This window comes from Spea bombifrons, chromosome 5 (assembly GCF_027358695.1).
Source record: "Spea bombifrons isolate aSpeBom1 chromosome 5, aSpeBom1.2.pri, whole genome shotgun sequence".
Taxonomy (NCBI): Eukaryota; Metazoa; Chordata; class Amphibia; order Anura; family Pelobatidae; genus Spea; species Spea bombifrons.
In genome coordinates, this window is record NC_071091.1 from 94,833,912 (window position 1) to 94,850,758 (window position 16,847).

The window sequence follows — 16,847 nt, forward strand, 5'->3', positions numbered from 1 at the left end:
CAAAATATCAAAGATTAGGGCATTTTTTTTCACAGCATTCTTTACTAATATTTACCAAGGGTATCATTATTAGTGGAGGGCACTATAAGTGTTTTGTTTTTATCCCTTAACAGTACTACACTATTTATATTTATTGTTCCCTTGGATATGTCAACTTGTGTCTCTAGCTAGAGACCTCTAGCTGCTTTTATTTATTCTTGGAAGATTCAAGGATTTCTCTCTTGTGCTTCTTACATTACAAAGGGCTAACCCCGCTAAGCTTATGCTCCGGGAGTAGTCATGGTAATTGTCTTGGCCAAAAAGCTGGGATCCATATTTGCCCATCATGTTCAAACTACCCAGGGGCAGAGCAATAAGGCTGCAGCCGTGTCTCAATGAAGAATGTACTAAACTACTTGTCATTAGGAAAAGGTTCACAGAATTCTTGGCCCTTAAGGACTGGAGTTGTGCAGTCCTGGTTTAGATTATTTTGAGAAAATGATAAGAAGGTGTTTAAAGATTACATAGTGGAAATTGTATCCAATATGTGAACTGTGTACATTATCATGGTAAATGTAAAGGTTAAAATTCTAAGAGAAATTAAATAATGAGGCCAAAAAATCTATAATTTTGCTGTTATTCCAATGCTATTTCTGTCTCAATTTCGTAATTCTCTTTGCTAAGTGAAAAGATCCTACAATGTTTTATATTTTCAAGTTTATGACTGTAAACAAACAAAAAAAAAAGTTTACATATGTAGACAATAATGTCTTTTTTCTTATTAGTTAATAAAGATATTGTAGATACCAATTGGTATTCTTATTAGTTACTTACCCACTACTAATGTTTTTATTATTATTTGTTTGTTTATTGATTTATGTGTAATAAAATATTTGTTTTTTATAAAAATATTGAGTACCTGCATATTTGCTTTAATTATATATTCATTATTTAACGCTGTTCATTTTATATGTGTTTTCTATGTGATCTATTATAAGGAGTTTCTGCTCCAGTGGCTGCTAAATATTTTTGTAATGTATTTAAATTTTGAGGGTCTGGCCCCATGTGAAGGATAAGTGGTTTTCATAATTTTTGCCCGATCGTTTGGGATATGTCTTTTATTAACTTATTTTATTTATTTATTACAGTGGTGTTTATTTAGTGCTGTAAACTATTATATTTATTTACTATTATTATTACAATTTATTTTTAGAGTGCCAGCAGATTCTGCCAGCAGATAGTACTGTTACTAAATAAAAGTGAAAACTAACATTGACATAACACAAGCTTACAATCCGTTAGAACATTAAGGAGGGAATGAGAAGGTGAGTGCATGAGTGAGAATGATTTTACTGTAGCGAGAAGAGTAAAATGAAAGCATTTAAAGTTAGGGGGAGAGTCTGACAGAAAGAGGTGGGGAGATCCAAAGAATAGACCGCATAGCTAAAATCTTAAAGACACAAGTTGGAAAAAGTGATAACAGCTGAAGAGAGTTGCAAGTCATGAGGAGAGCAAAGAGAGCAGTTATCAAAGTATATGGAGATAAGAGCAAAGATATGGGGGCAGTTTTTGTAAAGGCATGTGTTGGTGACGGATATTAGATTACAGTTAATTGGCAGAGGTGTTCAGAATGCATTGGAGAGATAAAAAGAGTTGTACTCTAGACAGAATATCACAAGGGAATTAATTAGTATTTTATTAGTAGCGTGAGGAAAGGATCAATTAAATCTTTGCAGGTAATGACTGCTGGATTTCCTAACTGGAAATGAAGGGGATGATTGAGGAGATGAGTAACCAGAAGTGCAGCCTTGTAAATGTTGAGCTTCAGGCAATGGGATGCCATCAAGACGCTATTTCAGAGTGACAGTAATTTGAGTTAGAAGAGAGGACAACAGGTCAGGGGAGGAACGTTAAATTAGCATGTTGTCAGCCTACAGGTGGTAATCGAATTCTAGTAAAGAGAGGACATATAGACCGAGTAGAGGCTCCAGAACAAGGGCTGGGGGCTCCAGGGTCCTCTCACCTGTCCCACTAAGCGGCGTCCCGCGAAATGTGGCAATCATTCTCCCTGACACTGTGCTCACAGAAATTGTATGACTTCTCGACGTTAGGTGAGGGAGGATGATTGCCGGAAGGAACACACAGGAGGGAAGGAGAGTATCTGGAAAGTACGGTGTATTTGTGTATGTACATGTATGTATATACACTGATCAGCTATAACATTATGACCACCTGTCTAATATTGTGTAGGTCCCCTATTTGCTGCCAAAACAGCCCTGACCCATCGAGGCATGGAATCCACTTGACCTCGGAAGGTTTGCTATGGTATCTGGCACCAAGACGTTAGCAGCAGATCCTTTAAGTTCTGTATGTTGCAAGGTGGGCCCTACATGGATCAGACTTTACGGTCCAGCACATCCCACAGATGCTCGACTGGATTGAGATCTGGGGAATTTGGAGGCCAAGTCAACACCTTGAACTCATTGTTGTGTTACTCAAACCATTCCTGAACCATGTTTACTTTGTTGCAGGGTGCATTGCCCTGCTAAAAGAGGCCAATGCCATAAGGGAATACCATGTACATGGTCTGCATCAATGCTTAGGTAGGTGGTATGTGTCAAAGTAACATTCACATGAATGGCAGGACTTAAGGTTTCCTGGCAGAACATTGCCCAAAGCATCACACTGCCTCCAGCGACTTGCATTCTTCCAGGTAACCAATGCACATGCACACAGACATCCATGTGTTGTAAAAGAAAACGTGGTTCATCAGACCAGGCTACTTCTTGCATTGTTCTGGGGTCTAGTTCATATGCTCACTTGCCTATCGTAGGGTCTTTCGGCAGTGAACAGGGGTCAGCATGGGCACCCTGACTGGTCTGCGGCTAAGCAGCCCCATACGCAACAAACTGTGATGCAATATGTATTTTGACACCTTTCTATTAGAAACAGCAACATTTTCGGTAATTTGACGTACAGTAGCTGGTCTGTTGGATTTGACCACAGCATTCGCCCTCATGTGCATCAATTAACCTTGGCCGCCCATGAACCCATTGCCTGTTTACCTCTTTTCTTTCTTTGGACCACTTTTCAAAGGTACTGACCACTGCAGACTGGGAACACCCCACAAGAGCTGCAGTTATGGAGATGCTCCGACCCAGTCGTCCAGTCATTACAATTTCGTCCTTGTCAAAGTCGCTCAGATCCTTACGCTTCTTCTAACACATCAACTTTGAGGATGAAATGTTCACTTGCTGCCTAATATATCCACCCACTGACAGGCGCCATGATAACAAGTTTATCCGTGTTATTCACTTCACCTGTCAGTGGTCATAATGTTTTGGCTGATCGGTTATATATGTGTATACATATATTTATATACCGTATTGGCTCGAATATAGGCCGCACTTTCTTCCCCCACTTTAATTCTTTAAAGTGGGGGTGCGGCCTATATTCGGGGTCTAGCCAGGCAGCGGGCCCCCCACGGGGGGGGATGCCGGCACGGGCGGTTGTCTAAGCGCATCGTGCGGATGGTCACCGGCTGCGGCGATGTGGGTAAACAGCCTCCGCTGCCGGCACATCTGCACGATGTGCTTTAACAATCTCCCTTGAATTCCCACAGGGGGAGGTTGTTAAAGCACATCGTGCAGATGTCCCGGCAGCGGAGGTTGTTTAGCCGCATCGCCGCAGCCGGTGACCGTCCGCACGATGCGTTTTACCTCTGCCCCCAAGACTTACCAGAGCAGTCTCCCGGGTGTCTTGCGGGGCCGGCGCATACGCGTATTGCGTAGATGTCCCCCGCCGGCCCCGCAAGACACCCGGGAGTCTGCTCTGGTAAGTCGGGGGGGCAGAGTGGCAACATATCTCGGAGAGGGGGGGAGGACAGTGGCAGCATATCTCGGAGGGGGACAGTGGCAGCATATCTCGGAGGGGGAGGACAGTGGCAGCATATCTCGGGGGGGGGGACAGAGTGGCAGCATGTTTTTTTGGTGCTTTTTTAAAGAAAAAAACTTTTTCTTTAAAAAAGCACCAAACTTTTAGGGTGCGGCCTATATATGGGGGCGGCCTATATCCGAGCCAATACGGTATATACTGTATATGTGTGTGTGTTCGTGTAGATCTATATGTACGTGTAGCTGTATATGTGTGGATGCGTGTGTCTATATAGCATGGAGGAGGGGCAGAATATAAGTTAAAAAGAGGAGGGCAAGCAAAATAAAAGAAAAAAGGAGGTGAAATATATCAGCAAGTAAGGTGCAAATAAAGAGATTGGGCAAAAGAAGTTGCCTAAGAGGGAGGAAAGAATAGAAGAGAAGGAAATATAGCAACAAGAGTCAGAAAGCACAGAGAAAATGAAGCAAGGTGTTTGCTGAAGGCAAGAAATCCAGAGAATTGTATTTGCCTAACCTTGTCCAGAACTGAGACCAAATCAAAAAGAAAACAGAGGAGACTCCACTTCTACCCTATGTAATCATATAAACCCCCCCTCCCATTCAGCTTGATTCTTCTCATATAATACCTAGTCCAAGCCAAATACACATGGAACATTATGTATGTATGTATGTGTTTGTGTGAGCATGGGTGTATAATGCTAGCAGCCATGTAATGATATGAGTAGCATGTGTGTGACCAAGGATGTGGATGAGCATGGATGTGCGTGGGTTTGTGTGAGCATTGAAGTGTAGTTTTTTGTGTGAGTATGAACGCGTATCATAAGTGTTAAGGTAGGGTATAAGTGTGTAGGTCTGTGCAAATCTGGGAGTGTGTACAAATGCGTGAAAGTGAAAAACGAATAAATAAAACAGAAGGACGGGAAGGGGCAAGAGAAGAAGCAGAGCTGCAGAAAAGGACACAGAAGCGGTTGGCAGAGAAGGTAGGAAGACATTGAGAGCGTGAGTGTGAGAGCATGACAGATCATGATATAACAAAATGGATGTGGTATGGTTTTGGTGGCTGTGGGCACCATTTCATCCTTGGACTCAGGAAGCACAGTGTCTTGGGGCAGCCCTGAATTATGACCTCTTGTACTAACATTTCTCCTCTGAAATATTCTTCCCTCGTTTACTACATTGAATCCATTTGCGTATTCAAATACATTTTTGTCATATCTCCTCTCACTTTTTTTTTTCTCCTTTAAGCTACAGGCCATAAGAATGCCTCTGACAGGACATACAATTAAATGTTATTTATGAACATCAGGTATGTAGTGTTTAGGCGTTTAATTACATATTGACAAAGATACATGACAAATAATTGTTTTAGTTACAAGCAGCTTTTATTACTAATGCTTTAATGTTCAAGCACAGTTATCCATGATCTCAAATGGTCAGTTTAATAATATCCGTGGCTCAGACCAGCAACCAGAACAGCGATGAATTTCTCCCAGGCGGCCTGGACCTGAGGGGTGAAAGCGGATCCCAGTTTGGCAGCCAGAACAATCACCAGCACTTCTCCAAGACGCTGGGAAAAAAACCACATACATGTATTATAGCCTTTATCATGGTTAGTAGCAATACGGCCTTGTATAGCCTTAATTGTGTAAAATTACAGATTTTCAAATTCTTTTACAAAATTGCAAAAACGGATTATTAATGTTATGCTAGCAGCCATGTAATGATATCGGTAGGGCGGATTATATAGGCATTTGAAAAGTACATGGAATATATTCATTACTGGTCTATGTGTGTGGGATATTTATTTGTGGAATCTGTCACGGTCATAACTAAAGTATTCCAAATTTAAGGATTTCCTATGTTAGAGAAAAAGGTAATAATAGATACATACCTTGAAGTTCTCGGGGTCCACGTGCAATTTGTTGGCGTGGGTGTCACTGAGTTCGCGGAGAGAGCCCTTGACATCATCCAAGTGTTGGATGGCACCGCCGATGGCACCCAGAACCTTCTTGCCATGGGCCTGCACTTTAACATTTCCAGAGATAGCGGCTTCATTGGACAGGTTTCCAAAAGAGCTGAAATACCTCTGGGTCCAGGGGTAGACAACGAGCAGCCTGGAGTGATAGAAAAACAGTTTTTTAATAAAACTATAACATCTGGCTGTTATAAACAGTATAATTTATCTAATATTCAAATGTTACCAATATAATGCCAATTAAAAAGAGTAACATAAAAATGTATTTATCTTAATTAGACAACAGACAATGTAATGATATAAAGACTCTAATTTTATATAGGGAACTAGAAAAACCAATAGAACCAATAGATATGTAGCACATTCAGTAGATCTACTCATTTATAAATATGGTCTTATGTGTATTGGGAATTTAATTCAAAACTGTTGAGACCTTTCTTTACTCCAAGACCATTCCGCATTATGAAAAGCATCAAATTAAATGTTGGTATTAAATACATAAAATAAATAAAATAAATAATAGCAATGGTAGTAATTACTTAGTACTTAAGATGTATGGCTACCCGTAATGTGCATGAGCTGCGTATAATTACCGTACAGGTTTTGTTTACAAGTAAAACAGATACTTATGCTTTCAATTTCTAGAAAAAATATTGCAAAATATTATTCTGCTAATTACCTGGTCAGGGTGTCGCTGCCATCCTTGCTGATGTCAACCTTCTGCCACACGGATGTGATGGCGGCACGCTCTTCAGCTGTAAAGTGAACCATGGTGACTGTTTGGGTTGGAGAGTGGCTAAGACTCAAGTGAGAGATGTCAAGAGCTCTGAGAACCACGGTCTACTTTTTTGGCTTTTAAAGGAGAACTAACTATGTCCAGCCTATTGAAACTATGCTGTGTCACCTCATTTTCTCCATCCAGCATTTAGTCTTCACTGATAACATATCCCATACAACTGACCTTGCTTTTTTGTTTTATGCCTGTTCCATGCAGAATTCTTCTAACTACAGCAAATTATGCTGATATTACAGTCTTTTAAAACAGTAGCGTGCAAAATTTAATTTCTGTTTATATGAACAGAGTTTCAGTACTATATTTGCTTCGGTGACCACCATCAAATATTCTGTGATGCTATAAGAAGCACTAATTAAATCTTTAATCTTCCTAAATTGTTCACTGGAAAACCAAAGTAGCTGGTTGTGCCCGGAGTGCAGATCTTCTAAACTCCAGACTAGGATTATCAACAAGTAGTTGAGGAGCCAAGTTGTAAGGAGGCCATATTGGATTTGTTTTTCACAAATGGAGATTTGGTAACGGATATTTCTGTAGGTGAAAGTTTGGTATCTAGTGATCATCAGTCTGTGTGGTTTCATATATGAACAGTGACTTAGTCGCACCACACAAAAACAAAAGTTTTAGATTTTACAAAAGCTGACTAAAATGAGAATATGTGTAAAGGAGTCACTATCAGACTGGGGCCATTTAAATGGAATCCAGGAGAAATGGGATTATTTAAACGTTGAATTATTGAAGATAACAGAAAATTGTATTAGGCTGGTCAGTAAGAGTAAAAATTTAAAGAAACCACTGGATACTCCGCAGAAGTGGCCAAAATCATAAAAAACAAGAAGTTAGCCTTTAGTAGATACAGAAGATACAGAAGATAGATCTATAAGATTAGGCAGAAAGAAGCAAGGAAAGGTATAAGATATATAAATGAGAAAAGGAAAGTAAAACAAGGATTAGTTAGATTAAAAACAAAAGGAAGGTATGTAGAAGAGGATAAAGGTCTCGCTGACTGCCTCAATGACTACTTCTATTCAGTTTTACCGAAAATGAAGGAAAGGGACCTCAGTTAGGAAAAAAGACTGGATCATTTGAAGTATGTGAGGTGGAAGTTTTACTTCAGTTTTTTAAGGTAAAGAAAAATAAGTCGATGGGGCCTGACGGGATACACACCAAGTTGTTAAAAGAGCCTGGTGGTATACTAGGAAATCCATTTACGAATTTATTCAACCAATCATTGTTAGCTGGAGTAGTCCCAGAATCAAAATGATAAAGGAAGAAAGTCTATTTAAAAGAAGAGATACTACCACAACAAAAGGACATAGTCTTAAACTAGAGGGGCAAAGGATTAAAAGTAATATCAGGAAATATTACTTTACAGAAAGGGTAGTGAATGCATGGAATAGCCTTCCAGCAGAAGTGGTAAAGATGAATACAGTGAAGGAGTTTAAGCAAGCATGAGATAGACATAAGGCTGGGCTAGATATATGAAGGCCAGGGAGTAAGTAAAGTATTCAGACTTATGGTTCTTATCTGCCGTCACTTTCTATGTTTCAGTGTTACCGCAGACTCTAAATACAATGGTCCTTAAATAGCCATGATTAACAGTCATGTAAATAATATACTAAAAATACTAGTTTTAAATAACTTTGGCTTTTCTAAGATAAATTGCAATTTATGTACAGTATTCAAATGTTTCCATCAAATCCCCTTCTCTATTCTATCCTCCTGTGGAGATAAATTCTCCAGAAGTATACACAATACCCTATGGGGGGGTCTGCCATAACGCAGCACCCCAAAGGGCACGTGCGCCTGGTCTGATGAATCACATTTTCACTTACCTGGAGAACACATGGCACTAGGATGCACTATGGGAAGAAGGCAAGCTGGCGGAGGTAGTGTGATGCTTTGGGCATCACACGGGCATCATATGGTTGGGCAGACTGGATGGGCCAAATGGTTCTTATTTGCCATCAAGTTCTATGTTTCTATGTTACTTTGACACGTACCACCTACCTAAGCATTGTTGCAGACCATGTACACCTCTTCATGAACACATTATTCCATGATGGCTTTGGCAATCTCCCTGCCACAAAGCAAAAATGGTTCTGTAATGGTTTTATGAACATAACAACAGGTTCAGGTCATGTTTGATTGAAACAAAACAAGCCAATGTAAGCCACAAACAGTAGCCCAGGATAGTGCTTTCAAGGTCAAAAAAAGCTTCTGTTTACTGAAGAAATAGATCATTCTGCTGACCAAATAATAGAGAGACATTGCAAAGCCAAACAATGACCTAGGAACATCAAGAACTAGGCACTGGACAGGGCACAAGCCACCAATGTCTCTGTCTATCCCTGTTCTTACATTGTTAAAGTAGATAAACAGAAGAACCAAGCGCAGCACACAGTGAGAATACAAGGGCCATAGAAACATGAAGCAGCTGCTCAGGTATCGGAGGCACTCACAGCAGCTGCCCATAAGGATCCCTAAACAGGTGTCTCGTGCACCCATTGTTGCCAGCATCATATTATATCATGGCAACTGTAGCAGTGTTTTCATGCATGCATGCATGCATGCATGTTTGCTTGCCCCAAGCCCTTTATGTTTCAAGATGGCCATGATACCTACCAATAGCAATATGCCTGAATACTATTACAGCCTGGAAATAGTGATCCTGTTATAGAAAGTACTACATTTTTTGAATGTGCAGGAAGATCTCTCTTGCCGTGTTACACTGACAGTATTTGAATGCCCATGTGGGGGTTCTGGATTTCCCTTCCTGCAGTATCAGAAAGGATCCATCAGAGCCTTAGAGACCCTTCCGGGGTCTCTGATGATCAGCTATTGCTGATTACATGCTGTGTCAATAGAAAAGCAAACCAAAGTAAAAAGAGAAGGAATGAATATCATTTTTTTTTAATTCCTTTTTTTAGTGGTGGCACCCTGTAAAAACTATCCTTAGTAAAATTAAAAACAATGTGTTTCATTTTCACTATTTTTTATACTTTAGTGTTTATACTTTAAATGTTTATTTATATATATATATCTATATATATCTATATCTATCTATATATATATATATATATCTATATCTATCTATATATAGATATATATATATATATATATATATATATATATCTATATATAGATAGATATATATATATCTATATATAGATAGATATAGATATATAAGAATATGGTTTCAAACACAATACCTTCTTGCAAAATACACATTGTGACAGAATGCAGGGGTTGGTGGTAGAAAAGAACTGAGGGTTTCACACAGTATAATTTCACATATAATATTTCTCCATAGGCAGGGTAATGCTGGGTAACGTTCAGCAGCACTATTTAAAGATCTTTAGGGTCCCTGACGTGGAGTACAAGAGAGTATAGCAGGCCTTTGGTTAATTTCGCCCTCCAGGGAATTCCTATTATTGGGCTTACATATACCTGGCCCTCTCAATGGTAATTAATCCACATACATCTCGTTTAGTAACTACTTAACTGCAGGACTGAACTGGTGCAGGGCCTTTATTATGTCCCAGCAGCATCAGTGAATGGTGCTGCTACGAGGAGGCTCAAATTCCAAAATTCCATTATTAAACACTAATCTGCACCCACCAGACAGGCCCAGAGACTCGCTGTTCCCACAGAAATCTTGTATTGCTGCCACCACTGCAAGGGATTCTGGGTAAGCAATTGCAAATTAGGTTAACAATGAGGCAAAAAAAGTGATTACCCAGAATCCCTCACAGTGGTGGCAGCAATATACGATGTCTGTGGGAACAGCAAGTCTCTCGGCCTGTCTGGTTGGTGTAGATTAGTGTTTAATAATTTAATAATGCCTCTGCTACCCCTTTAATTTTGTCAGCAAGCAAAGTAGCCACCTAATCACAGATAGGATGCTAATTGCTTAGTTAGTGCTCATGTTGAGCAGGCTTTATTAGAATTTTACGTTTTCCCCATTGTCGCATTTAAGACCCATAGAACAGGGATCAAATTAAACAGGCATTTTAATACATAGGAGCCTTCTATGCGTTTTCACCCTGGAAGGCCGCGTGGCTTTGAAGATCCCAGAGAAAAGAAGCTCACAAACATTCTAGAGTGTAAATTGTCACATGTGTGTACCCTACACATGAAAAAGTGCAAATATCTGATACTAATGCTGTAAAACACCACAGGTCTTGAAAAGGATAATGGAGTTCATACAAAATGTTTGACTGACCATGTGAACACGGATCTGTTGGTTTCTCCAAATGTAGCCCTTTTGCCCAACGATTTCTCCATTTTTGTCCTGAATAATATGGCCCAATATATTTGTTCTACCATACATGTTATCCTTTCTGAAACTCCTATTTATCCTTCCCCAAAAGAAACATACACTTATCAGACACCCAAGCCATAGGAAGGTAAATCTTATGTATAGCAAACCCATGACACCATTACTTTACAACATGACTAAGGATCAATCATTTTAGGTAAAAGTAAATTTTATTGATATGTTTAAATATAAACACATATTAATCCACGTCCTCAGATGAGATGTTTAATAGTTAATTTAATGATATCCGTGGCTCAGGCCAGCAACCAGAACAGCGATGAATTTCTCCCAGGCAGCCTGGACCTGAGGGGTGAAAGCGGATCGCAGTTTGGCAGCCAGAACAATCACCAGCACTTCTCCAAGACGCTATAAGTAAAACAAAAATACATATACATTAAATATTACTATATTATTCTAATGTACATATTATTTCACCAAATTTGGAAAGCATATCATTTACATTCCAAAAAATAACAATCGGAGAGGGAATAAGTATTCTGTAATAACTCGGAGAGATTTCTCTCTGCTTGCATGGAATGCATTTGGCCCCAAAAGAAAACATTGCAAATTCAATTTTAGAATGCCTACTAAATATTTAATAATGTACAAAATGACCTTCCTACTTCACTTGGAAAACTAGGATTATTTTAATTTTATAGAGCTCTAAAGCACCAATCAGTTTATCCGTCATTCCTAACCTGTGCATTTATAGTTATAACCAATTTTAAGGTTACCAACACAGAGAAAACATTTGCAAAGTAATTATTATATTTACATACCTTGAAGTTCTCGGGGTCCACGTGCAGTTTGTTGGCGTGGGTCTCACTGAGAGCGTGGAGAGAGCCCTTGACATCATCCAAGTGTTGGATGGCACCGCCGATGGCACCCAGAACCTTCTTGCCATGGGCCTGCACTTTAACATTTCCAGAGATAGCGGTTTCATTGGACAGGTTTCCGAAAGAGCTGAAATACCTCTGGGTCCAGGGGTAGACAACGAGCAGCCTGGAGTGACAGAAAAACAGTTTTTAAATAAAATAATTATATACCTGATTGAGGAGTTAGTATACTTTAATATATTAGTAAAAAATTAATAACAATAAAAATAAATGTCTTTAGCCAATATTAGTTGCTACCAAAACTCTAGAAACAAAACTCATGGTATAAACCACTGAATTAATTGTTGGTGTTACATTAATAATAATAATACGGCAATGCTTAAAATTTAACTCAGAAAAACCCTCAAATATATATATATATATATATTTATGCAGAAGTTCAACTAGGTATAAACCAGCCTTCTAATTACCTGGTCAGGGTGTCGCTGCCATCCTTGCTGATGTCAACCTTCTGCCACACGGATGTGATGGCGGCACGTTCTTCAGCTGTAAAGTGAACCATGGTGACTGTTTGGGTTGGAGAGTGGATAAGACTCAAGTGAGAAGTGTCAAGAGCTCTGAGAACCATAGTCAGGCTCCTTGGCTTTTATAGGAGAACTAGCTATGTCCCACCTACCGTAAATGTGCTGTGTCTCCTTTTTTCCATCCCACATTTAGCCTTCACCGATAAGATGAACGGCTCCACTGACCTTGCTATTTCAAATCATACCTACTACAGAATTCTATATTTCTGTGACTACAGTGGATTATGCTGATATTCTAATACAAGAGTGTGTGAAAGAAAAAGATAACAAAAAAAAAAAAAAGAAAAAGCAAAGATAAGAAGTAAGGATAGTGAATTTGCAGTGTTGGCTTTTTACATAATACATTTTCCAACATTATAGTATGTATCATAGATTAATTTTGATCGCTCATAATTCCTCAGTTGTCTTATTGATATATTAATAAATTAATTAATAGTTTTATTGTTGTATGTTTGGATTATACCCTGTGTATAGTATGAATTGCTCAATTATCTTTAACATTTGGCTCATAGCAAAGAAATGGTAACTATCCAGCAGGTTAGGTTAGAGAAAACATTCATTTTTTAACATGGTCGTGTCACATCAAACAACCAAGGGTTGAAGTGGGTCATACAGTTAGGGAAAGGATCTATACTTCTTTAATGTATCAGACTTGCTCTCAACCCTGCACACATTTTATATCTGGGTATAGATAATAGTATAGAGCTAATGATTAAGCACACAAGTGACATGAAATTAAATTTTCCTTAATTTTGGTATAAATATATATATATATTTACTGGCACACAAAACATGAATATTAAGATGTTAATATGCCATAATAGTACATCCTCAAAGACCATCCGTTAAGGACAAAGAATGTACTATTACATCTTTTGTGAATTTCACATATGTAAGTGTTTGAATGCCAAAACAGAAGCCTGGGCATTTTCTTTTTATGTGCCTGATTAAGGAGTACTAACTCGTCTGACCAAATATATACTAATATACAGTAATTAATTGTAGCATTCACTAGTTAAAAGAGCAATCAAGGGTTTATACCCAATTTTACCCAGTAAAGTAAAAAAAAGTACTTAAAAAAAGCCACCAAACACTCTGTACACCCACACGCTTTTGTGGGTGGTTTTGGAATCTCTGTGTGTTATTAAAGCTACAGTTCCAGCACATAAAGTTTGAAAAAATATAGCTTGCAAAAAGTGATGCTCACCATCTAATGTTTGTCTGAGAATTCTATGGATAGATAAAAATCATAGGTGTAAACATAAGAAAAAACTGTACAAAGTGATTTTCTTCAATATTAAATACTGAATCCACCACATGAGCCTGGCCAAGTCACACTGAATGGTATAATCAGCCTCTTGATTCATAGTTAGCAGAGCGCCACTTAGTTCAAATGGAATGGCATGCTCCTGAATTACTTAAAATCACTATAAAACATTTAGCGGATTTATACTTACACAAATGCACCAGAGTTTTAATAGACTAACTTAATTTGGCAGAAAAAAACCTTAGGTTAGCCTATCACAAATTTAAAGCATAAATTCCATAAAACCCCATACTGGGGAAAATATAAATAATCACTCTAACTTACCAAAAAAATCATTCTACAGCAAAATAATTTAAAAAATTGCTGCACAAAAAAACAGATTACAAGTATCATTGGTGTGACAGTCATGTAGGATTGGTGGTGGAAGGGAGGTATGTTTCTCCTAGATTCCTTTCCTATGTGGAGTAACACCTGAGACTTCCACCTGCTAGGTGTTTAATTAAGTGAATTAGAGGGTGGATATAAAAGGGAAGCCAGGAGGGCAGGTAGCTCTCTCTGGCTGAGGACACAGAAAGCCTGTCTGTGGAAGAGACACGTGAGTAAAGGTTGCTGGACTTATTATTGTTAAGTTGGCAGAGAGAAGCTCTCCAGCTGGTAGTGAGGGACATCCCTTGTATAGTAAGTGCTGGACAGGCAAGGTTTTTCTTTTGTTACTGTTATATTTCTTTTGTCTTTGCAACCTTTCCAATAAACCTGACCCCGTGTCAGATTGCACAAACCTACTGCTGTTTGCCTGGTGAATGAAGACGGGGACTTGTCCCTTGTCCTCAGCGAGGGGCGATCCCATACCTACCTCACAATGGTTATAATAGATCAAAACGCTAACTAAAATGATTCCACCACAATCCAGTGATTTAATAATAACAGGATAATAACAGATGGGGAGTGGGATTTCTACACTCTCTAATAGATGCTCGGTGATGGAAACCTGTTAGCACGTCCAGATAATAAATGTCACACGTGAAATAAAAATGCCCGTCTGCTCTCCCTGTAATGGGAGATAGCACTAGTCTAGGCTGCAATGTGTTAATTAAAGGACAATGCCTTGAAAATCCCAATCTAAAGTCCTAGAGCTAACAGCCAGGAAAAGAATACCTACATTGCCTACATTGGCATTCTGAATGTACAAAAGTATGGTGTATTCATGTAGCAGATGACAAAGGGGCTTCTTGCTTGGGGCACTATTTGGCCAAGGACTGACTCTGCAGCGATCGCTGCCCTGAAACTCATCTTTTTTTCACACTACTGCCTTCACACGAGTCATGAGTAATTCATTGCTTAATAAATAGAACCAAAAAGGAAGCATTAAGAAAGCAGACTGAAAAATAAGGACATATTTGTTGTTTGTCCTTAAGGGGGAAATCCCATGTAAAAAGGAATATTTTTCTTTGGGGATTGTGGGGGTATTACTTAAAAAAGACTCCATAAGGCTAGATTTCCACTTGGTTTTTTTTTTGCTAAAAACGCCCATAAAAACGCCAATAGCGCCACCTGGCGTTTTTTTAGTGAAAAACTGCTGCAGCCAGATGTTAGCTGTTCTTCAATAGGAAATAGCAAAATGCCATTTCCACTTGGCGTTTTTCTGTCTGGCGTTTTTTCAGTCCTCTTTGGCGTTTTTCTGCTTTTTTGGGCTCTGTGGCAGTTTTTCAAAATCGCAGCATGTTGACACTCTGGCGTTTTTTGCAAGGAAATCATGGCGTTTTTCTCCAATAGAAGTCTATGGGAGAGAAAAAACGCCATGAAAAAGCCATGTGGGTTTATTGCCTTGGCGTTTTTTATGGCGTTTTTTCCACAGTTACAATGCAGAGGATGGACCCAGTATCTGTGTGTCCTACGAGAAATAGGCTCAAAACAAACAGTTTCACACAAAACAAAGTCCTGGACTGGTTCATATTGAATTTTACACCATTTGGAACAAACATGCCATTACAAACAAACATACCCGACGCATCAACTGGATCCTGCGTGCCAAAAGCAACAGCAAACAATTTGCACCATCATTTGGGGCCAATCTTCCCAGAGGAGCAGACATTCGAAATAAAGCATGCCTTACAAACCACAGAAAAGAGACAAAAGGGTCTACCAAGTAAATGACATCAGGAGAGGGCAGATACTTGCCATTTATCCTAATCCCTTTTAGCTGGGTGAAACTTCTAACTTGAGGCTGGAAAAACTGCCTAAGGTCAAAAAAAGCAATTTCCACAGAAAGGCTAAAACGCCAGAAAAAACTCCAGAAAAAACGCCAAAACGCAGGTAAATGCAGTGGCAGTTTTCTTGGCGTTTTTCCTGGCGTTTTTCATCAAGAAAAAAACGCAGGACAAAAACCCAAGTGGAAACCTAGCCTGAAGGAGGAACCCCAAGGGCCATGTAACTGTATTCTTAAAAAAACTAGTAAGGAGCAAAAAGGACAAAAGGCAAACGAATAATCGGAACTGGCAGCAAACTGGTAACCCAAGAACAAAGAAACATAAAAAGAAGCAGTTTCTATGATAATAAAAAGGGAAACAAAAATCCATAGAGATGACAGCCTAACATGGCTACTTGCTTCCTTTGTAGTTGGCCAATTTACAGAAATACTTATCTGATCTGTGTTAACCGGCAGTGATCAGTAGCTGAGACACCACACTGTATGTCTCCACTGTAACAAAAATAAAAGAAACTCCCAAAAAATAAAACACTGACACGTGAAAGTACTTACATTTTCAAAGAATTTTAGAAACGCCTGTTCACTTTTGTGGATTACATCTTTAATCACACACAGCCAGAACAAGGATGAAGCTGAAGGGAGTTGTATTTGTGGAAAAGAGTACTTTCTACCAATGTTTTGGTGTTCTGCATAATTATTATGAATCCTTTATGTGTGCCTACCCTGCGAAATATTTTGTGCTGTCAGCTACATGTGGTACATGCGAAATCTACATGTATGTACAGCCACATCTATTGAATACATGTATTAAGGATGTGGGAGCTTTAGGAAATGTATTTATGTACTATTTGGAAATAATTTTTTTCTGTAATATCTCATGTCATGTAAAACATGGTTGGCAACACATACTTATTATTACATAATTATTACATAATGAATACATAATTAATTATCTATGAATAGATTAACATGGCCTGAAAAAATAGGTTTCCA

At 38.8% G+C, this 16,847-nt stretch overlaps 3 protein-coding genes across 3 annotated transcripts in view; all 3 read right to left on the minus strand.

The window, feature by feature from the left end:
• LOC128496985 (hemoglobin subunit beta-2-like) overlaps positions 1 to 12,539 on the minus strand; it is a 44,026-nt gene extending 31,487 nt beyond the window's left edge. The window contains exon 1 of the mRNA XM_053466825.1: positions 12,470 to 12,539. The gene's annotated coding sequence lies outside the window, so the exon portion shown is untranslated. The remainder of the gene's footprint in view (positions 1 to 12,469) is intronic.
• LOC128496977 (hemoglobin subunit beta-2-like) lies at positions 5,233 to 6,685 on the minus strand. Its single transcript, XM_053466817.1, has 3 exons — positions 6,527 to 6,685; positions 5,764 to 5,986; positions 5,233 to 5,439 (listed from the first exon to the last, which is right to left on the minus strand). Exons 1-3 carry the CDS (start codon positions 6,616 to 6,618, stop codon positions 5,311 to 5,313), a joined length of 444 nt encoding a protein of 147 aa, XP_053322792.1. The 5' UTR covers positions 6,619 to 6,685; the 3' UTR covers positions 5,233 to 5,310.
• On the minus strand, positions 11,113 to 12,440 carry LOC128496975 (hemoglobin subunit beta-2-like). Its single transcript, XM_053466815.1, has 3 exons — positions 12,268 to 12,440; positions 11,741 to 11,963; positions 11,113 to 11,327 (listed from the first exon to the last, which is right to left on the minus strand). Exons 1-3 carry the CDS (start codon positions 12,423 to 12,425, stop codon positions 11,199 to 11,201), a joined length of 510 nt encoding a protein of 169 aa, XP_053322790.1. The 5' UTR covers positions 12,426 to 12,440; the 3' UTR covers positions 11,113 to 11,198.
• Positions 12,540 to 16,847: the final 4,308 nt, after the last annotated feature.

Bases quoted from the DNA above. Each gene is read 5' to 3' on its own strand.
- LOC128496977 (XM_053466817.1), bottom strand. From the start codon at position 6,618: ATGGTTCACTTTACAGCTGAAGAGCGTGCCGCCATCACATCCGTGTGG. The intron at 5,987-6,526 runs GTAATTAGCAGA...CTATCACTCCAG, and splicing joins GGCAGCGACACCCTGACCAG to GCTGCTCGTTGTCTACCCCT. The intron at 5,440-5,763 runs GTATGTATCTAT...TTTTTTTCCCAG, and splicing joins TGGACCCCGAGAACTTCAAG to CGTCTTGGAGAAGTGCTGGT.
- LOC128496975 (XM_053466815.1), bottom strand. From the start codon at position 12,425: ATGGTTCTCAGAGCTCTTGACACTTCTCACTTGAGTCTTATCCACTCT. The intron at 11,964-12,267 runs GTAATTAGAAGG...CTGTCACTCCAG, and splicing joins GGCAGCGACACCCTGACCAG to GCTGCTCGTTGTCTACCCCT. The intron at 11,328-11,740 runs GTATGTAAATAT...TTTTACTTATAG, and splicing joins TGGACCCCGAGAACTTCAAG to CGTCTTGGAGAAGTGCTGGT.